This window comes from Carassius gibelio, chromosome B15 (assembly GCF_023724105.1).
Source record: "Carassius gibelio isolate Cgi1373 ecotype wild population from Czech Republic chromosome B15, carGib1.2-hapl.c, whole genome shotgun sequence".
In the NCBI taxonomy this organism is placed as follows: Eukaryota; Metazoa; Chordata; class Actinopteri; order Cypriniformes; family Cyprinidae; genus Carassius; species Carassius gibelio.
In genome coordinates, this window is record NC_068410.1 from 11,951,489 (window position 1) to 11,975,434 (window position 23,946).

Below are 23,946 nucleotides of genomic sequence, written 5' to 3' on the forward strand. Positions count from 1 at the left end.
CACTGAGCTGCGCATGCGCTGCTTATAGCGCCACGCTGCTGTTGAGGGAGGAACTTCACTGAACGAGAAATGAGTCAGTGGATTGCGTGAACGAGAACGATTCGGTCAGCTAAACGATTCGTTCACGAACGACACATCACTACAGTCTAAGGATCATTTGTAGATTTTGTACTTTACTTTATAACAGATAAATGTGGATAAAGTAAATCAGTGAGTTATTGACGTTAAAGCAAAAAGTGTTATACCATCATAATCTCCAATATGTGCATTTATTGTGGAATATTTTTGAATGGCTTTTGAGTACATATCTTGATCATGAGACCGCATGGGTTCTTAGCTCATCTTCTCTCCTCAAGGTTACAATCTACTTACACTTTCTTGCTAATCGTATTTGGTTTAATTGAGGAACAAATGCCCAGAGAAGTATCTAACTATAATTTTCTGTATTGTTTGTGCCTTTGCAACTCCAATTTGCATATTTTCCTCATCCACTTACCACCATGATCTCTGTGCCTGTGGTGCTTGACAACAAATGTCTTCAGATTAATTTTCACGTTATGATATGAAATTATGTAGCAGGGCTTTAAAAGCAAAGTTGAATGTTGGTTTGTTTTGTTATGGGAAGTGTCTGAACTTGGTTTTACACCACACAGCCTTCTTTCCTTCGTGTCCTCAGAAAACCCATCTTGCTGCTACCACTTTAGTCTCACAGACTTGCTGGTGGTAATGGAGGTGCAGAGCACATGAGACTCCTCAAATCAAAGAACCGCGAAGAACCTCTCTGAGACTGAAGGGGGTGAGAAGGTCCCTCCGGTTTGGAATTGGATATGTGGGCCAGTCACTTCTATGCCCTCTAGCACATAAAGTCAGTCAATCTCTTCTTGACAAAGACAGACATTTTCAGCATTTTCTGAGTGAACATATATAAGGAAGCAAGATTTTAAGGCCTATTTGAATTTTTTGCTCCATGTTTTTCCGAATGAAATGCTGTAATACTGCATTGTGTCCTGACGTACATTTTTTTTTTACTTCGTTATTGAGACAACTATGTTGTTCTTATTTAGTGTTTTCTTAATTATTAAAACAATTATCATTTTGGGACTCCAAGTTGCTTCCTGAAAAACTGTGCACAGGACAAAGTGAGAAGCATAGGGAGAACTTCTGAGCTTGCGTTTCCTGTCATATTCGTATGAATGGATTTCAGTGGAAAGAAAGTGTAGTGTCATAGTCCGTCCATTGAAAATGTAACGGTGTTCTCACATTTTATTATTGAAAACATTATCATGCTTTGACATTCACTGCTCCAAAAAAAGTTTATTTGAATATACTTTGTAGTTATTTTAATCGAACTCCGTGTGCAAAAGCCTTTAAAGTGTAAAAAAGGGTAAAAAATGTATTTAACGATGCTTGGGGGAGCACAGAGCAAGAAGTGACAAAATTAGAGAAATTTGTGAAAAGAGGGAACTAGACGAAAGGAACAAAAATGACTTCACAGAACAGAGGAGTAACTGTGAATGGAAAGATAAATAGATTTCTGTGATCAGAATGACACGACTGACATACTGAGTGAACCGAAATGTAGATAAAGATGGTCATTTACTTCCACGGCAAAGGATTTTGAAATCAAGTGGCTTAATGAATAAACTTGAACCTTATTATTTTTTTGATATGTCTGAATACAATACTTGTCTGTAAAGTCTTAAATCTTAAGCTACACATTGTCATATCTAGCCAGCTTTTTGTAATAAACATTCAAATGTGCAGGGAAAAAAACTGTGCATCTGAATGCATGTGTATTATAAAGGAATAGTAGGAAACACTTTAGAACAGGGACCATTTCTCATTAATATTCAGTTTAGCTTAGTATTTACTGTTTTATAAAGCACATATTCTGCATGACCATATACTACATCCCTAATTCTACCTAGTACCTAAACTTAACAACTACCTTACTAAATAAGCAGCAAATTAAGAGTTTTTTTAGGCAAAAGTTGTAGTTAATGGTTTGTTAATAGCAAGAATTGGGCGTTAAAATTAAGTGTGACCCGATAGTTGTACCGTTATGAACCTGTGTGACCTGTATGAACACAGGAGGAGATATTTAGAAAAATGCATTGTTTTGTCCGGCCAATGAGAATCAGTGGGGTCTTAAGTTTCCAATCTTCAAGATATTATCTTTTCTGTTCCACAAAAGGAAGAAAATCATACAGAAGGTAAACGAATCACCAGTAATGCATGATCTACCCTCAAATCTCACGGCCGACCTTTCAAGCCCTACGCGCACCACTGGACATACTTTATCCCTTTTCTGCCTTTATGCCAGGTCCAGCCGCGATAAGCCCCTTCAGATAAGCCTGAAAATTCAGTTTACCTCACTTACAGTTCATATTTATGTTCATGAAAGATCCTTATAGATGCATATAGACATATATGACCAGATCGACTCGGCTTGTCAGTTTGTGTGGGTGTGCATGTGAGAACCCCTATTTGCATAATAGCAAACCCATTGGAGGCTAAAAGCATGTCAGGACCAATGGCTGAAATCCAGCGTGTGGAATAGCAGTAATGATCTTGTTTTTCAAGGGGTTAAGGGATTATCCAACAGCATTAGAGAAAACATCTGTCTGCATGTTCTGGAAACTGGTTGTGTTTACTTACGGTGCGACTCATCGCTCAACCAGTCATTAGCGGAGGCGCTAGGCCGTGCTGTGGATGCTCTTTCGTTTCAGTTTGTACAAGGTGTTTGTGGGTACGGAGACCTTTTGGTCTATCAGGACAGGGAGACTGCTTTTATAGCACAAAAAAAAAACTCAGATGCTGAAGTGGAGGACGTTTGATCTTCAGAGTGTCATATCCCCCTGCTGCTTCTCTTTGTGCTGTTGTAGAAGCAAGGGTTTTTTTCCCCCCTGTTTTTTGATAAGGTACTTTTTGTACTCCATGTGCAAAGTATAGTTGAACTAACACAAAATTTTAGATTTCAAGATTTATAATTTATATTATTTATAATAAAATGTAATCATGGTAGTCTAATGTCTCTCATTTCCAAGAAAGGACTGCAAGTGAAGATAAGACATTTAAAAATTGACTTTGGAAGTACATTCATTTTATTTATTTGGTTACATTTTAATATAGTGTCCTATTCTCACTATAAACTAGTTGTTTATTAGCATGCCTGTTATTAACGTATTTGCTGTTTATTAGTACTTAAGGAGTATTCTGCATAACCATGTTCTACATACTTAATCCTACCCAATACCTAAACTAAATACCTAATACCTAATACTGTACCTTACTAACTATTAATAATCAGTAATTTGGACCTTATTTATTTCGTTGTGTTTAATACATCCATCCATCCATCCATACGTATATATATATATATTAGGGGTGTAACGATACGCGTATTCGTATTGAACCGTTCGGTACGACGCTTTCGGTTCGGTACGCGGTACGCATTATGTATACCGAACGGTTCGTTGGAGTAATTAATTATATTTGAAAAAAAAAAAAAAGAGAGAGAAAGAAATATAATGATATACGTTCAACAAGGTAGCCCAATAACCCAAACAACGTAACAGGCAACGCCCCTGACACTCCCGAAGAAGAAAAAAACACCATCTTATATGTTTATGTTAGGCTACTCAGCAGGCGCTCGCTCACTCAGTACACGCTGAAGGCTCGTTGCAAAATAGCCAATGCGTTTAACAGACTAGAAATGAGAAGATCCTCCAATAACCAACAGGTCTGGTGTTTGGGTGCACTTTGGATTCCCTTTAAGCTATAATGGTGATGGCAAGAGAGTGGTGGATAAAAAAACAACGGTATGTCGCATCTGCAACATGACAGGGTACACCAGCGGGATAAAAAAAAAAACAAACAAAAAAAACAGCGGGAATATCTGGGATATATGCGTCAGTACTATCTGGGAAAAGACGAAAAAAAGGAGAAACATGCACGCAGCAAACTATCCCTGCAGCATTTAGACACTATAGCTTACAGGGAATCCAACCCAAACACCAGACCTGTTGGTTATTTTAGGATCTTATATTTCTGGTCTGTTAAATGCATTAGACATTTTGCAACGAGCCTTCAGCGCGTGCTGAGTGAGCGAGCGCCTTAGGGGCCGTTCACATATCGTGCCTAAAAACGCATGGAAAACGCTAAGCGCGTCTTTCTCCTCCTTTCCAAAGCGCTCGGGCAGAAGCGCTCATGAGGCGTCTGTCTTTGCTAAGCAACAATGACGTGCTCTCTCCATGAGACGCGGAAATTTCAGCGAAGGATAAATGGATTTGCAGCTCTAAAAATCGCTTGCAGTAGCTCTGCTACTGAATTTATTTCAAAATTGCAATCCATATACAACTATGATCAGCTGTTCCTTCATCTTGGCTGAGCTCTCAACGTTGTTACGGGAAAGGATGAAGCTGATTGGTTGGTTCTTGTCACATGACCCGCGGTGCGCTTGCGGCATTCTGAAAAGTTGAGATGTTTTTACATTTTGCTGTATCTAAAACGTATCGAACCGAACCGAACCGTGACATCAGTGTATCGTATCGAACCGAACCGTGAATTTTGTGAACCGTTACACCCCTAATATATATATATATTATTATTATTATAATATATATATATATATATATATATATATATAAATTATTATTTTTTTATTTTAATAAATAAACAGACTTTAGTAACAGATTACATTTTTATTGTAGTTAATAGTTAATACTTTCTTGCTGCTTAATTTCTAAGCAAATATTATGCCTTTTTCCTCCAAAGAAATAATACAGCAAGGATGCATTAAATAATACAGCAAGGATGCATCAAAACTTTTCAACTGTTGCCAAAAATGTGAAAAAAAAGTAATTCTTCTGAACTTTATATTAATCAAAGAATCCTGATAAAAAGTATCCACAAAAATACTCATCAGCAAAACTGCTTTCAACATTGATAATCAAAAATAATCAAATGCATATTGAGCAAAAAAAACAGCATATTAGAATAATTTCTGAAGGTGATAATGTGTTGACTGGAGCAATGGCTGCTGAAAATTCTGCTAAGTTTGCCATCACAGGAATAAATTGCATTAAATCAAATATAAACTTTTATTATTAAATGTAATAATATTTTATAATATTTCTGTTTACTGTATTTTTCATCAAATAAATAAAGCCTTGGTGAGCATATTACCTTACCAGCCCCATACTTTTAAACAGTAGTATAAATATTAAGATACCACACAGCAGAAATCAGTTCTTGCATACATTTTGTATTTTTTAATTAATTGATTTATTTATTTGCAAAAAATGCATGGAACACTGAGCTCTTCTACAAGTAAATAATATAATGAATTTCCATCCTTAATAAAGATGTCTTGTATGATGGTCTTCTCATTAACGTTTGTATAAAAATGATACTTCATATTTGTTGAGCATCAACGATAATGAATTCTATCATGCAAGGAGCGCATATGACGTTTCTTAGTCATCCCTTCTGGATGTAATTTATAGATAAATTACAGAATGAGGCACTATTACTAAAATGTCAAGCCTTATGAGTTATTATTTAGATAAACACACAAAGTTAAAACCGATCTGTACTGAACAGAGGCACCTTGCCATACATTCAGATCAGGTAGAGAAATGTTCGAAACGATGTGCTGTGGTAAGTTTTGATATGTTAATATAGCAAACCTTACAGCATACAGCTCGTCTCTTTAACTCTGCCTTTCTCTATTTTCCCACTGCTGCTTTCATTTGATTCTTTTTGCTCTATCACGATCTCTACTGTCTTCCTCTCCCTCTAACTCAATTCGTTTAAAGAGGAAATAATGAGGCAGACCCTCTGTAGAGTTGCTCAGATATCAAGGGAAGAGCCTCTCCATCTTGGAGGTAATCTCTCCTCTCCCCATGTCCTCACGCCAGGCGCGTCTGCCAGCGAGAGGAGGGATGAGCCCACGCGCCACACAACCAAATGAAATATGAGGCATCAGCAGGTGCGGCGTATAAATATTTCACATCCCTAACCTGATTTGTTGTGTAGCGGGTTATGCGCTGGGCCGGACCTGTGTGAGTGAACCTGTGTTCAGGATTTCACTGCAAGTCTTTTTGTTTCTGTATGCGTTAAGTCTGTGTTTTGTGTACCTGCGTACTTTTGTGTAGGATTCAGCTGGGTTTTTTGAGACATGGAGGGGTAATTCAAAATACCATTATTTTGACACAAAGAATCTGTCTCTCTTTGGAAACATTCCCAAGGTTAAGAATGCTAATAGGGATTTGAAGGGAAGAGGAGAAAATAAAGTTTTATAGCGCCCCTGCCGAAAACGATGGGGGTGGGAGAGAGATGTGAATGGTGTAGATTTGGGCAGAGAAATTAGAGATTCCTGCTGTAGCACAGTGGAATAATTCATGGGAAACTGTTTATTATATTGGGTGACCAGATCACAGTGTCTGTTGTTTTTACACTTCGAGAGCAGAATACAAAATGAAGGCCAAAGCCCACAACACTGTGCTGGATGAAACCAGGGTTACAATAGGAAACCTATTTTAGTTAACTCATACTAAAACCATTTTAAAAATGTTATGTGAAATAAAAGAATATATATATAATTTTTATTACACATATATAAAAACAACCATAACTAAGAAAAATGACAAAAAGGAATCTAAAACTTAATAATAAAAGTAAATACAACATCTAATTCAAAATATTACACAAATAAAAGTACCTAAATGGAACTAAGATGGCACGGGGTGAAACAAAAAGCATTTGTAGTGTTGCGATATTAGTATCACAAATAAAATAAATGTTACGCTATTTTGCTTGTCTCTCTGTCATTTTGAGTTGTGATAGTTAATTAATTAATTGGGTAACTATTATATCTTCAAAGTGTACCTCAATTTTTACTTTCAAAGTGGAAAAATTATCATCATTTTTGACTTTCGACAGAATTTGACTTTAATTATTTGGAAAAGTGTTTCAAGGTTATTCTTGATAAATTTTTCCTGTTGTGTTCTATGGAAGAATAAACATTTGACAGATTTAAAATAAGAGAATGACAGAATTTCCATTACTCTTCAAGAGATTGCAAGTGTTTGTGTCTGCAGTAATGGCTTTATACTAGCGTTATGCGATATGGTCATTTTTCAAATCGTCATATCGTCAGCCTGTGAGATCGACGATACACAATATTATTGTGCATGGATGGAGCAAGAGAGAGACTCTTGTTCTTGTCATATCGTAACTATTTGAGGTTTTAAACCAAGCAGGTGTGCGAGAGAGCCTATGGAATCACCAATAATCTAAAAAATATACTTTAAAACACACTGATAAACTAACATTAAATATAAAAATACTGTATTTAAAACAGCTCGTTCATATATAGTAGGGCGTAACTGTCATAGCGCGTGTCCTGTGAAAATCAATAGAAGATTTCATTTAAAGTCCCACGGTTTAACACTAATATTGGGCATAAACGAACACGTTAAATATAAAGAATTCAAAACAGGTTAGTTCATATATTTGGAGTAAAGTTTAATTTAACTGTTGCATCAGTCATACATCGCTCGGGACCACGCACCTCATGACGAGACCGACGCGCCGCCACAGAAACAAGAATGAGATACTTTCTAACATAACTGTGACATTAGGCTTGTTTAAAATATTGCACATATATAGGCCGTACTGTGTGTGTGTGTGTGTAAATGCGGTGCTGTATTGAAATTGCTGGGCAGTTTGATAGCCGAATTATAATAAGCCGCCTAATAAAAATAATAGTTATTATTATTATAATCTAATACATTAATAGGAAAATGAACCTAATATCGTCTTGATTATCGACAGATAAATCTGCTTATGTCGATATCTCTGACTATCGTCGTTACACAATACTATCGTCTATCGGCACAATCCTGCTGTATACTGTATGTCCACATATCTGTCATGTCTGTTTGCATGTGATTGTATGCGTGGGGATATCTTTGTGTGTGTGTATATGTGCGTGTGTGATACAGAATGTCGTGACAGCTCTTCACGTACAGATGTACCAGAGCACTTCTATTCTACTCTACTCACCTGCCTCTCTCTTACTGCTCTCATGGGAGGACGCATCACATTTACGGTCTCTGAGAAAGCGAGAGCGAGACTGAGCACTTGGATATCTGATGCATGTCATAGACCTGGCTGGAATCCTGTAGTGGTAACGGGAGGATGCTGTGCTCACCTTATCAACAGGTTTAAGTGAAGAGAGTGAAAAAAAAAACGGCAAATGTGGTAAAAATGACGCAGCATCAGAACATTGTTTTGCTGCCCCCAGGTGATATAAATGCACACTGCCTTGACTAGATTAGATCAGATTAAAAAGTCTGGGATCATGTCTGATTAAATAAAAACAAAAAAGTCAGAGTGGCGTAGTACTTAACACAAATGCATTGAGCCAATGTGCTCATCTGGATGACATAAGTTCCAATCTGGCATGCAACATTTCCAAAGTAATTAAATTACATTTTTTTAAACCTAAGTTGAATCTGGTTTCTCGATCAATGCAAGGCTATTTTTTTCACCCATTTTTTCATTTGCAAAACCAAGATTATTAGATCACTTACAAAACAAATCCGTAGTTGTGATTTGAGGTATGATGTAAGTTAGTTATTGTTTCATTGAAAATATGCATACAGTGAGTTACAGTAAAATTTTCATTAGCAAGCACGACTAAAAAAATTGCATTAAACAAGAAACGCATACAAATTAAAATACATTTTAATTTAGTAAGTTTTATATATATATATAAGTCTTTATATTTTTAAGCTGAAAATGTCTAGAATCGGTGAAACACCCTAAAAATACCAAGGAAACTTTTTGGGTTTCACAGGTAAACTAAACCAATCCTTTGATTCTCAACTAAAGAAATCTTATATATTTGCTCAGACACAGTTCAATTCAGGTCATGCCTCAATAACAGGAGTGTGTGTGGGAGACCTGCAGGTGTTGTGGGATGGGCATCCTATCATCCTTAATAGAGCATCTCTCTCTCTTTCTCTCCCTCTCTCCCACTCTCCCTCTCTCCCATGCTGATTTCTGCCCTGAAGTGGACTAACAGGATTTCATAGACGGTGTCACACAGCCAATGCTGCATCCCCTCCAGACACTGAGACCTGCTCACACAAGAAGACCACTAAGCGTCTTTGAAGTCAGCTTTTCAGGCTTTTCATCAAATGAGCGAAGCGCATACAAGCTCATCTCGCACACCCTTGCACATTATCTCAACCCCTGAGCTAGTCTGAGGGAAAAACCTCAATCCACAGAGGAACACAGCTGGACAATTAGAATACTTTTGCCTTTCATAAATCATGTTGACACCTGTAGGTTCGTATCATTGCAAAAAGGAGTAATAGCTATAGAAATTTTGCTAATAAGGACCTTTATGATTTTGCAGACCGGATTTAAGGCTGTTTTTCTGTTGTGTAGGTTGAGAAGGTACAGGTAATGTGATTTGTGGGGGCTGGTGTGTTTTGTGCTCTGCTAAGTGATTCAGGGGTAGTGGGGAACAACTGTGGGGAAACTGGGCTGGGATGTGGAAAGTCCGAAGGGACTGCTTTTCTGTGACAGGCCCTCGTTGCTGATCTAATATTAGTCAGCTGTTAACTGAGCTCAGTGAAGTGAGAGGCACATACACACACACAATCAGAGTCACTGAAAAAAGGCAGAGGGTACAGCATTGAATCACTCAGAGGCTCGTGGCCTGGGCATTCATCCGCATCCTAACACAACAAGAGGGCTTTGTTTTTATTGTCTGTGTATTTGAAGATGTGCACAGTAGCCCCAAAATTATTTAGACACTTAAAAAAATCTATCAGTGTAATTGCATCAGATTACAAGTGGCATGTGCAAATCAATGATGCTTTAAAAAAAAAAATAATAATAATAATAAAAAAATGACTTGAGCCATTTTTGTCTTTTAACCAACTGATGTCATAGTGATTTTATTGGATGTGTTTTCTTGGCTATCGTTAAGTTAAGGTGAATTTTTGGTTTGGTTTTGGTTTAATAATATAATGGTGGATTTGTGTTGGAAATGAAAAATATTTATAAAATGTTGTCATGTTTGACAGTGATATAAATAAGAGCGAAGCAGGTCCACGGTTCTTAAAATGGAACTCTGTTCAAAAAGTGTTCCGCTGTTCTGGCAAATGGCTCTGTTGTATCTTTATACCACTGCCACGTCATGTCAATCATGTATGTGGGCCATTGTGCACACAAATCAATAATCAATATTTAAGCTTTTCATGTTTAATCAACAGGGATTTCGATCTTTAATGTGCAAGTTATAAAATCATAACTTGGCTCTATGTCTCATGTCCGAAATATCTTTTTATGAAAATTACCACATCTCTAACTCTAATTGGCTGCCCTATTCTAGACAATTAGCACTCATAAAAAAGGCACTTTTTATTTGAAATCATTTGCTTTTGAAGGCTTTGATTAACTGGCCAAAGAGAAAGATCTGTTTTCTTCCAGCGTTCACAAACAGGAGAGCTTTGAGCCAGCAGCCCCTCGCTCACGCTGAGCTTTGATGAAAGTCCTGTCAAAGCCAAGTAAAGATTTCACCTCTGAGAGACCGGAGGAATAGCTTGAAACGGATGAATCCGCTTCCAGACACAGCACACCCTAATGTTCATTAACTGAGAGAATGAGAGACACGCACAGACGCTGACCGGTCCTGCAGGAGTGTGACTCTGTCTCACATATTTTGAAGGAGAGAGAGACATGACAGAGAGACACATGAACTGTCTGTGGAGTTTATGAGAATCTGTCAGGGAGAGACACTAATCCATTCATCAACCATCACTTTGACAGGGAGTGCCATGTCTTGGCTGAGTTCAGTCAGGTCCAAAAAGCCTGAAACTACATTGAAAATGTAGTATTTAAAACTTTTTTTATTATCATTTATTTTATTTATTTTTAATTATCCGCTCTGTGTGAGTGTTTTATTAGTTTGACACTAATTAACAAGCCCTGTTATTGAGATCACAGACATTTCTACATCTTAATTGCATCTTAATGACATTTCAGCTCAGATGCTGAGACTGTGGATTTTATTTCAGTGGGAGAAGAGCCAGAGCTACAGTAACAAGCAGACCAGGCAATATGTGAGATTGACTCTTCCATCCTGTGGTCAACATTTCGAGGGGCGTGCAAAGTGCTAATCACAACTAAACCCCCTCATCTTACTCACCCTGAGCCTCAGTCCCAGCGGGAGCACGAACTTGATCCACACTCCTGCTCCGTAATTAGAGCACAATTCCCAGGTAGTGAGCCCTATCTCTCTCTGGCACAAGCTCCAGTAATCTGACGCTCAGAGTTTATATTAATGTATTTCCGTTTTTCATCCGCAAGCCCTTCTAGTTGGTGTTAATCGGATATACTGTGCAAAAAAGGAAACCTGACAATGAGGTTTTGCAGGTGTTTTGTCACTGCAGTCTGGGGTAGTCATCTTTACAGGCGATGGATTTGCAGTTACTTCATAGTTGCATCCTGCTTATGGATCTTATGTGTTTGAATTGAAATGCCGAACAGGATTCAAAAATTATAATTAAAGGGGTCATGACCAGTGTTGGGTAAGTTACTCAAAAAAAGTAATCCACTACAAATTACTAATTACTGCTCTAAAATTGTAATTTGATTACATTACTGATTACTGCATGTAAAAAGTAATCAGATTACTAATTACTTTACTTTCAAGTTACTTTGAAAACCTATTAAACATACAAGGGAAAGTGAAACTTTCCGTAATTTAATATTGACTGAAAAATATTAGTTCATACTCCATATCCGCATAGGGCTGTCACTTTTCGTTCGAAAATCGATTGCAGAAAAAAAGTTTCGAAAATGAAAATAGGGAATCGATTTTGACCAAACTATAAATTTTAAAAATTAAGACATAAAAAAAAAAACTCGTGTTGGGGCTTAATTTATATCATCTTTAGCAGACTCTGGCTTGCGCTCCATTTGTGAGGTAAATGAGCGGTCATGTGATGTGTTTCGATTAGCGCGAGAAAGATGTGAAATGGATGCTGATTAGATGTAACGGAGGCTTGCCTCTGGTGAAAATATGTTTGGTTGCACCAGCAGCTAAAGCAAAGTTTTGAGGTGTGGAAAAGTTTTGACCGTGTTTATAATAAGAATAATGAGTGAATAATCACCTTCAGTGAGCACAGGAACACATTGAAGACGTATACAGTGGATTCATTCATTTTCCTCCACAAAAACATGTAGACCTAGCCTAATCTCTGTGAGTAAAGGTTTTTCAAATGATAACTAGCTATATATTCATTAAGGCTTAAATGCATAATGTGGACTGAGTATTTACGCTAATGTTGGCATTATTCTTCATGACATGGATTTGTGTGTGTGTGTGTGTCTTGAGTTTTACTTATAATCTTAATAAAGTTCTTTACATTAAAAAAAACAAATATGTTAAATATGTGGAAAAATTATTAACCCTCATTTTGAAATTCTCTCTAACACCGGTTTCACACTGCAAGCGTGAGCAGCATATATTTATTTGATCAATGAGTGCATTCACACCAGCAGCAGGAACAGCGCGTGAGCGTCTAGCAGAAGCGTCGTGTGAGCAGCAGTGAAGCGGGGGTTTCGGCTCGAAGTCTATTTTTTGCTGCACTGCTGATGCTCAATTAAAGTGACAGCACACTTTTGATTAACAAAATAAACATGATTTCACACAAAACATGTTAAAATGCACAGAATAAGCATGACTAGTGTGTTTTAACACAAATTGGAATATGTCAGTTTATAATATGTTTAGAAGATTTACCCAATTTAACTTGTTTTTAATTTTTAATTGCCATAAGCAAATTATACCTTAAAACATTTTACTCACAATGTTGCTCAGGATCTTAAGTTAGAATGGATTATATCCATAAATTCATTATTCATTCATTATTGACAGCTTCTGCAAATATTGTATTCTGTAAATATTGCACATGAGTTCACTTATGATTGTAGTGAAGAATTTATGCCTTTTATTTATTTTTAGTTACACAGTTACAGAAACGGCGCTATAGACACAATAAATGTGCATGAAAAATACTGACATCAGATTTCAGCCTATTAAAAATATTATGAACGCTCAGCGTGTTCACCTCGGCTAGAAACGCATCTTTTCATTTTTTTAGTTAAGAACAAATAATATCTTAAACATTATATTCTCACTTAACAATTAGCTAAAATAGAATAATTATTTTGCTCCAGGTCTTCAGTTACAAAACAGACAGCAAGGCACAAATTACAAACAAGGACACAAGACAAACATGGACACAAAACAGTCGTATAAATCATATTCACAGCTTCTTACAAAAATATTCAAATTTTAATTACAACTGGCTAGAAATGCATAGCCTCTACATAAATACATTTTGACATTCTTTCTTAGCCTAATGATTAGTTAAAATCCAATGTATATATCACATTTCTCCCTATCAGCTACAAAAACAGACCTTAATCACAAGTAATTAACATAAAGCATATTGACTGCTGCTATAAGAAATGGACATGGAAATTATGGACACACACTGAGCTATAACTTGGTTAATAGTGCATAAGAGCCTATGGGTACAAGTATGTATTATTAAAAAAAACTTTCTGGATTTTTAATGGCACAAAGACAATTATACGCTAAAAGATCAAGGCAAATGACCCCTTTAAATTTATAATTAAAGGAGATTAAAATGTATTGAAATTTTAAATTACTGTATGACTGTAGTGGGTTTCATTTTTAACAAGAAACACACACACAGACAATCCTTTCTTTATAACTTTCTTTATAACTTAATATTTTTTTAACTTAAAGGGATAGTTCACCAAAAATGAATATTCTGTCGTCATTCCACACCCTCAAGTCATTCCAAACCCATAAGACATCATCATTGTGTTCATCTTCAGAACACAAATTTTAAAAAAATTTGCACCCCGTGAGCTCTCTGACCCTCCCATAGACAGCAAGTGTCCTTACATGATCGAGGTCCAGAAACATAACAAGGACATTAAAATAATCCATGTGTCATATGACCTGTGAGATTACTTTTTGTGCACAAAAGAAAAAAAAAAGACTATTCAACAATTAGTCTCCTCCGCATCACTCATGTGCTATTTCAGAGAGTATCAACTGAACATAAACAACGTGCAATTCTTTTCAGCTGTGCCACGCGGATACGTTTTCTACATTCAGATCAAAGTGCAAACAACGTAGGAATCATATCCACGTGACGCAGATTTTTGCAGATGCTTTTTCCCACAATGAGTCACTAAGGTATAATGTTGTTTTGGACTGATTTTATGGGAAAAACATTATTCTGAATATTTTTCTGTACACTTTTTCTTTGTATCACTTCTTTGTAAACTGTGAATTTCATAAAACACAGACCTCTCAACTTCCACAATTAGCATCTGCTCATCTATGTTTGATGCTTAAGATGAGGAGTGGGATTTGGGTACGGTGAGTTTTCAGTGTGGGCTGTGCTTCTCTTTACAGTGCTACAGTTGATGTTTTGTTATGTGAAGCAATGACATTCTTACATTTTTAAGTGTGACTTGAGTTCCCAATTACTTTTGGGTCCACTGTACATGTATTTTAAACAGTCTCATTCGTGTGTTTGATTATCACTTTGCGCCGGTGAAGATTCCACCCACTCTTGTCTGTGCATGCGCAAATGTGTAGCAGATGGGCAGAAAAAGAGGGACCTTGATGAGAGAAAGGATGAGTGAATCAAATCTACCACTGCAAATATTTATTTACCAGATGAGCTCTCCTCATCAATCTCTCTCTACTTTACAAGCAATGGCTGCCTGCCTGTGTCCTTCACATGAGAATAACTGTATGTGGGGACTGGGGAAAGATGCTGTGTGTTTGAGGGCACTGGGTTACAGAAGTAAGCTATGTGTGAGCGACAAATGCAGGGAGTGCGTTATGAATAGGACGAAGCGTGTGTCTGTGTGATCAAATCGATTAATAGAATTGTATGTATGTGTGTATATACACATTACATTTAGATTTAATCATTTAGCAAATAATTTTATCCAAAGTGACTTAAAAATTAGGACAATAAAAGCCATCAAAACCAACAAAAGAACGATAAAATGTAAGTGTTGTGAATTCTCGGTTAGTCTAATGCAGTGTACATAATAAATGAAAAGAAAAGTAGATAGAACAGAAATAAATAGAGAACATGAAGGTCATAGGGTCATTTTTCATTTATAAAAAGAAAACGAGTTGATGGAATGTATGTACAGTATGTACTGTGTGTGTGTTTACGTACAAAAAATTAGACCTATTTATCAGGGCATTTATTCATTAATTTTTTTTTTTTGTTGTTGATTTAATTTTAATTAGGCACATAAGCAGAAATTAGAAAAACCTAGAAACAATTTTTCAACGTTCTCAATACCATGTTCTCATTAGAACCCAGATGTTTTACTTTTACTTAATTATTATTATTACTATTATTTTGTAATCCCCATTATTCTCAATGTTGATTCTTATTAGATTATTGGTATTTAAATTGTTACAGTAAAAAAATATATTTTTTGAAAAATTTGCCATTTTGATTGCAAAAAAGTAAATTTTATATGATTCATGCAGAACAAGGTGTTTTTGGATGGAGGGTATATGTAGTATAAATTTGCAATTTAGCCTTATGTTTTTCGAGATATTCATACACCATTTAGGTTAGCAGTGGAAAAAGGCTCACAACAGAGGTATCATAGATTGACAAACTGAGAAAAAAGAAAGGTTTAAACCAGGACAGGAAGTGTAAGAAAAAGATATCCCAGACTGAGCGATCAGTACAGACTGTACTGTGTGTCACGGAGTTGTACTGGCCACTTTCGAGAGCTCAATCTGAAGAGGTGAGAAGGTGAATCAGGTGGAGGGGTTTAAAAGTGCTAGTGTGTGTATGTTTGTATAAAACCAGAGAAAATGTGCCTATGTTCTATTAATAATACCTGTCCTAAATATGTCTGCTTCCAGACAGCCAGCATCCCATACAACAGCCACTACGCTCTTTTCCTCCTTTCTTCTCCTCGCATATTCATTCTCTCTTGTTTTTTCTAACTCATAATTGATGTGCTCCTGTCTCATGTTTATCCTGCATTTAAATTTCACACAGAAAAGAGAGGCGGCAGAAGTGCGCCAGTCAATAGAAGTGCTAACACTTAACAACCCCTGCCGAAGCAAACAAAAACAGATCTGTGGTTCTTCAAACAGCTCCTTGGAGATCCACCTTGCTGGAATGCTTGTCTTTGTCCTACAAAACGAAGGAAGGAAGCCAAGGACAATTTGTAGCAGTGTGTGTGTGTACTGTCTGCTGTACTGGAGATGGGTGCTCAGTAATGTCCTCTGTTGGAATGTTTACATTCAGAGTCTACAGTTTTGCTACACCTGTTTTTAACAGGAGAATTGATAAATAATAAAATATCTCACTGGCCATGATTTGTTTTTAAGAATGCCGTTTAGAATGGGAATTTTGAGTAACTTGCTCTATTGGATTACTGCTGTATCTCATGTTTTTAGATCACGTATGTGCATTTATTTCTTATGCTGATTTAAACTATTTTTATGACACTTTGATGTGAGTTCTTCCAACTGTATACAATTTTCTACTACTGAATGAATATATATATATATATATATATATATATATATATATATACATATACTGTATATATATATATATATATATATATATATATATATATATATATATATATATACACACATATATATATATACTGTATATATGTACTGTATATTTAGCTGATATTGACCAGCTTTAGCTTTGTTTAAATTGTAAAAAAAAAATAAAGTTAGTAAAAATGATTTTAAAATGACAGGTAATCAGTAAAAATATGTTTTAATGTATACCAAATAGGTTTATGAATTTGTTGGTTTTCAAGTTTTTATATACATATATATTTTATATAATGTTAAATAATACATTTAAAAACTATATATTTAAAAGCACATTTAAAATTATATTTTTTGTTTTGTTTTGCTTTGCTTTCCTTTGCTTCCAGTAAAAATGTTGACAGGGCAAGTAGAAATCATGAACTCTCATTGGTCCATAATCTTGCTCCACATAACAGTATATTAAACTTCAAATATGTCTTGGCTGTTATTACGTATGTCACATTGTACCCCCTTTTTTATTGTGAACAGATAAATTAGTTTTGATGGATTTTTGAGTGAGTACCAGCTGAGTAAGTGCCATTGAGATAAATGTAATACTAACATGCTGACAGGATTTTTTTTTTTTTTTTGATAAATATAATTTTCATAAGAAGTCTTTTTTTTATTTTATAGACATTGATGGTTGTAGCACTTATGTAGCTACAGTACAGAGGGACCAGTTTAGTCTCTTTCTCAGAACACAGTGGTGATGGCTCATGGATTTGAATCTCTGGTTTGAATCTGCATTGTAAATTTTCGATAACCAGCTTACCAACTTTTTCGCAGGACAGTGTGCATCCATAGCTATTAATGCTAATAAGGTACCTAAATGTTTACCATCAGTAAATGCTTATGTTAGTTATCGTCCAGGGCTCTGTCATCTCTCAAGGTTATTCTAGATGTTTTTTCCAGACTGCACAGAGTGCATCACTTTATGGCTAGCGGGAACCCACTTAACTGGAGACATGGATGTCTGAGTGACATTTCCGCTTGAGAGTGATTGATCTGCCAACTGTGTGGAACTGTCATTTTATTTATGGCCTGATTGATCTGAATTGCAATAGGGTGGTGATCAAGGTCATTGATTGGTGGATTGTGTTGTTTGTCAGATTCACAGAGGCAGACACTCTGGTGATGGGAGATGTGACATACGGGGCCTGCTGCGTGGACGACTTCACTGCCCGCGCTTTGGGAGCTGACTTCATGGTGCATTATGGACACAGTTGTCTCAGTAAGTTGCACAAACGCACAAACATACAGTTCTTATATGTGAATTAAAGTTACAGTTTACCCAAACTGAATATTCTGCCATCATTTGATCAACCTCACCTAATTCCAAACCTGTATAACTAACTTAGGTTTATTTCTTATATTAAGATAGAATGGTTGCCTTGAAACTAACTGAAATATGTGAGTTTGAATACAAAAATTACTGAAGCTAAACCTGAAATAAAGTTATGCATTAACAAAACAACTAATGACAAAAGCACTTAACAAAATTACTAAAACTTTAAAAGAAAACCAAACACATAAAAATAAAAAGTGATTCAAAATATGAATAAATAATAAAATTAACATGGGTATGAAAAAGGGTGGTTCTCCTTTTGTCTTCCATAAAAGAAAGTAAGGCAAACAGGTTTGGGTTCTTCATAGCTGTGTATTATAACTGTTCCTTTATATATTTATATACTACAAACCCACTAATTAATTTTCATAAAGGAAGATGTCTCCTCTATCATCTTTCTCTGTTCCTTTGGATTCTCGTGAGGATGTTTCAGGGTCTTTCATTAACTGACAACTGACCGTTTAAAAAAATAATTGAGAAAGAGACCAAGAGATCTCAGTGGGAGTTTCTAAGAGCAAAGGTTGGAGACAGTCGGCCGGGGTTAGGAGAAGTGAAGATGTATAGATTTACTCTCGAAGTGCTTTGCAAAGCTGCTCTCAATAACTCAGTATGGTAGCCAGTCCGAGCCGTGATGTGTAAGGGATAGCAGATGTTTTGAATGGGCCTGCCTGCACGTGTGCTCAGCAGATCAATAGTGAACATGCATTAAGGTCCTTTAAAAGGCCTAGACGTGCCAGCCTAGAGGAAGCCACTCTTTTACCCCCTGCTGCCCGTCAGCAGCACAACATACAGTAGAGGAAATGCTAAATCAATAGGGCCAATATATCTCCAGCAGAACAATCGCACTTCTTCCAAATACCAGAGCTGGCCAAAGGAATATTAATCCTGCATCTAAGGGCTGAAGCCTCCTGCGAACCATACACTGTCAAAGGCAGACCTTCTGGAAATGTTTGTTTGTCAGTGTTAGCTAAAAATGATAACTGCTTTAACGCTGTGCATACTGTATGTAAATGTATATATGCCAAAAAGTGAGATACACCTGACAGAATTTCCCAAAACCTCCTTTTGGAAAGTTGTCATTTTTTTCTTTGGTTAGGAATTCCTTGACATTTCACTTCTTTTTGCTCTTCTTGATTGTTTGGCTTTTTTATGTTTCTTTACCTTGATATATCCTTGAATCCGACAATATACAAGTCTTAAAGGTTAACTCTAGCAAGAGTTCTGAAAGCAAGTGCAGAGGCTTTTTATTTTTTGCATGGTGTCTTTTTTGGCAAGTGAAAAACAGCTGATGAAGCAGCAAAAAAGTGAGTGTTCATTTTGTCACTGAGAAAATGTAGTCTGAGATTTATAGTACCTAAAGATTGATTCATTGACATTTATAGACATTTAAGTCTATTTTTATATTTTGATGGATATTCACGTCCTATCAGAGTGATGTTGAATAGTTTATCACATTTGCTGTAATGAAAAATGACATTTGAGTCTAAAACTTTAAAGCCGTGTATGCAAATGTGTGTACAGTTAGATCCACACAGTATGTATTTGGACACAGGACCAAAACATGTTCAAGTTACAGTTATATAATGTATGTATATGTGCTTAAAGTGCACCCTCTGATCTTTAATTTGAGGGTATTCACATCAAAATTGGAGGAAAGGTTAAGAATTGCAGCTCTTTGATATGTACCTCCCTTCTTTTTCAAGGGAACATAAGTAATTGGACAATTGACTCAAAAGCTGTTTCAAGGACAGGTGTGGGGATTTCGTTCGTTATTTCTACATCAGTTAAACAGGTAAAAGTTCTGGGGTTCACTGGTCAATTGATGGTCGAAGGATCTCTCCATACAAGTGAAACAGACAGTTGTTAGGCTTCAAAAGCAAAACACATCAATTAGAGAGACAGCAGAAACATTAGTATTGGCCAAATCAACAGTTTGGTACATTCTGAGAAAAAAAGAACACACTGGTGAGCTCAGCAACATAAAAAGGCCTGGACATCCACAGAGGTCGGCAGTGGTGGATGACCGCAGGATCCTCTTCATGGTACAGAAAAACCCTTTCACAACATCCAGGCACATGAAGAACACTCTCCATGTGGTAGGCGTGGTCACTGTCAAAGTCTACATTCAAGAGAAGACTTCACAAGAGCAAATACAGAAGGTCCACTACAAGGTGCAAACAAGGCCATATAAGACAATGCCAAAAAAAAACCACTTCTGGAAAAGCATTCTTTGGATGGGTGAAATTAGGTTCAGCCTGTACCAGAATGATGGGAGTAAGTATGGAAAAGCTTGGAACAGCTCATGATCCAAAGCTTAAACATCATTTGTGCAACATGGTGGAGCAGTGTGATTGCATGAGCATGCATGGCTTCCAGATGCTATGGGTTACTGGTGTTAGTGATGGCGTGACAGAGGACAGAAGCAGCCGGAAGAATTCTGAAGTGTATAGGGATATACTGTCTGCCCAGATTCAGCCAAATGCAGCAAAGTTGATTGGACGGCGCTTCATAGTCTAAGTGGAAAGTTACCCAAAACATGCAGCAAAAACGACTCTGTTTTTGAAGGTAAAAAAAAAAGTAATATTCTGCATTTGCCTAGCAAAGCATTACTAAGGAGGAAACCCAGTCTCTGTGATGTCCATGAGTTCCAGACTCAAGTCAGCCATTGCCTGCAAAGGATTCATAACAAAATATAAAAAAATTACATTTTATTTATGATTATATTTATTTGCCCAATAACATTTGAGCCCCTGAAAATGGGGGGACTGTATAACAATGTTTGTAATTCCTAAACGTTTTGTTATATTTTTGTTCAACCCCTTGAATTAAAGCTTAAAGTTTGCACTCCAATTTCATTGTGGTTGTTTTGTTTTAATTTACAAAAAAAAAAAAAAACTGTATCTGAGCATTCTTTAATTTTTCCCATGAATCTCCTCAATCATATTATATTTTACCTCCTTAAGAAAACAATATAGAAGGGAAGGAGATGAGGAGATGGAGTGAATTCATGACTCTTATTGACAACAGCTGTAATTGCAGTGAGTAAGTGCTCTCAGTCTGCTGTGCTAATTGGATAAGAGAAATGGATCGATTCCACTTAACTTCAACCCCCTGGCCCCTCCAAGTCTTTTTCTTTTGTTTTCTAGCACCTGCGGAAAGAGGTTTTTGCCTCTTGTGTGTTTCATTCATGTATGAAAATAGCCCTGTATGTTTGTGCATTTTGACAGTGACCCATTTAAATGCAAAACTTTCAGGAATAAAACTTTTATTGCCACAGTCAGTAAAATCTCTCTCCCAGAAGTCTTTCTTTCTCTCTCTCTCCACTCAGTCATGTATATCACTTCCTATAGCTATTCCTATAACTAACTGTGAACACTGTCTGTGACATCTATTCAGTAGCACTGTTATAAAATCTTGTAAGCTGTCTCGTTACTTGTTGCCTATGAAGGCCGCTGCCCTCTAAGGAAAAATCCAAAACGCCACAAAACTTATTTGGAACAACTCAAAGAAGCAGCTTGATATGCAGTTCAATCAAGCTGTGATGTTAGCATGTCGCTAAGCTAACAACACAGTACTCTGAAAGCATAGTAACAACACTCAGCACACAAACATGTTGTGTAAAATAATGTTTTTATTTACATGGAACTACTTTTAACAATACTTTTAAGTACTGAATGAAATTTTGCTTTATAATCAACATTTCTCCCACTTTGTTCAACTTTTCCTGAGGTTTTCAAAACCGTTTTTTAAGCATGGTAAACCGTTTTGCTTACCATTGGGGAAAAAACACTGAGAACATATTTCCACTTCTTATATGTTCTGCTGAAGAAAAAGGTCATACAGGTTTGGAACTATATGCGAATGAGTCATTTCTGGTTAAATTACCACTTTGAAATTATGCAGTGCTTTCCAAAAGCTGTACTTTATTATAGAAGCCTCAGCAATGTGTGTTTGCTGAGAAGCCTCTGTTAATCTTCTTGCTTTGAGAGGTAAATTTACTTCCTCTCTTCCCACTTGCTTTACTGTCTTGCCGTCTGTTCTTACATAGTTAGATGGGCTTTGTATTTAAAACACTCCCTAAAGGTGGCATTTGCCTAATAGCAGTGAAATGGCCATTAGAGCAGGGGCTTTAAAGAGAATGCTACAAGAAGAGCTGCAATTATGACCATCAGCAGTAAATGATAATGTAGATGGGAGAAGACTGAAGCCCGCCTTCCTCTTTCAGCTCTGCTGTCTTTTAAATGGGGTATGAAATGAATGGCATTAATAGCAATTGTACGATTTTCTCTTTTCTTCAGTTATTGTCATCAGTAGATCGAAGGTAGGCTGACTAACACAAACCTTTCTGAGTTTAAGACATTTATTTACTTTGTTGTGAGTTTGCAGTTTATGACAATTAACTGTTATGTGCTAGTTTGTGCAGGTTGTACTACTGTATATACTATAGATACACTATATACATTCATACTTGTACAGTATAACAAAGGTTGAGATTTATTTCAAAAAATGAAGTACTCTCACAGTATGCAATTTCAGATGGATCTAAAAAGGAATGGTTTATAATAAAATAAAATAAAATCCAGGGTCATTTGCTCACTCAATGGCACTCCAAACCTGAATTCTTTATACTGTGAGCACAGTTGTTTGAAAAAAAATTTGTATTCTTTTTTGGACCCCATTGATAGTTGAAAATATATTTTCTGTTGTGATTCTAAGAATAAAGTCATACAGGTTTGGAACAACATGAGAGTGAGTAAATGATGACAACATTTTTGGGCGAAAGAGATTGTTGTGCCCGTTTTATCCACCAGGTGATTCTGTGGGTGCATTCAAGTAATGTCAGAAAGATAATATTCGACATGTTGAACATAAACTAAAAACTCAAAATATGCATTTACATAAAACTAGCAAATTTGCATGTTCAAAATTTGTACAATTCCAAAATGAGTCAATTAACAATACCTACATAAATGAATTAATAACATAAAAAAAAGCAAAAGAAAATATAAGTAATGCACATTCTTTATTAATCATTTTGTCGAAGTAGAGTTAAAAACACTTTTTTTGTAGAAAAGATGCATGCCATCTTACACATCTGGTGTACTAATTACGACTTCTAAAAGGGTAAATGCAAACATCATAGAAGGAATTAATTGCACCATTTGATTTGTGGGATCATTTGAGTCTGTAGAACAAACACCAAATTTATTTTCAGGTTGGAGGAAAAAAAGGAAGTCAACCTATGAATGAAATAATCATTTGGATGTGTGATGAGTGAAATATGCTAATGTTGTTTGTGTCTTCAGTCCCCATAGACTCAACAGAGGGCATCAAGATGCTGTACGTGTTTGTGGACATCCAGATTGACACTGCCCACTTCCTGGACACACTCAAGTTCAACTTTTCCCCTGGCCACTCACTCGCCCTCGTCAGCACCATCCAGTTTGTGGCTGCTTTACAGGTGACCTTTGACCCCCCGCTTCTTACTCAATGATAACTATTCCCTGCGGTTAAAGATGTTCTCTGATTCGTTTACGGTCTATCTTTCTCTCCATCACTTACCTTCCTGCTTCAAGGTCTCTGACAGCACATAAGGCTGCCCGTGCATGTGTGTTTGCTCCTATAATAGTGTGTGTTTGTGTATGTGGGTGTGAAATGCAGTTAAAGTTATTTTGAACTGCACAAGAGAAGGAATAATCAGAAGTCATGTTGCACTCAGCACTCCACCTTACATAAGTGTGAGATTTTCATCCCTTCTTTTTTTCCTGTTTCGCTCTCTCCTCTTCGCTGTCGGTTTTACCCTCCTGCCTAAAAATGACCCATGCTATATCTGGAAATAGCACGGCCTGTGTAATCGTGTGTG

General features: G+C 36.4%; 1 protein-coding gene across 2 annotated transcripts in view; it reads left to right on the top strand.

The window, feature by feature from the left end:
• Positions 1-23,946, top strand: part of dph1 (diphthamide biosynthesis 1) — a 91,658-nt gene that overhangs the window by 37,211 nt on the left and 30,501 nt on the right. For both annotated transcript variants that reach the window (XM_052576346.1, XM_052576348.1), the window contains exons 4-5: positions 17,848-17,969; positions 23,390-23,544. In XM_052576346.1, coding sequence (XP_052432306.1) covers positions 17,848-17,969; positions 23,390-23,544 — 277 coding nt within the window. The remainder of the gene's footprint in view (positions 1-17,847; positions 17,970-23,389; positions 23,545-23,946) is intronic.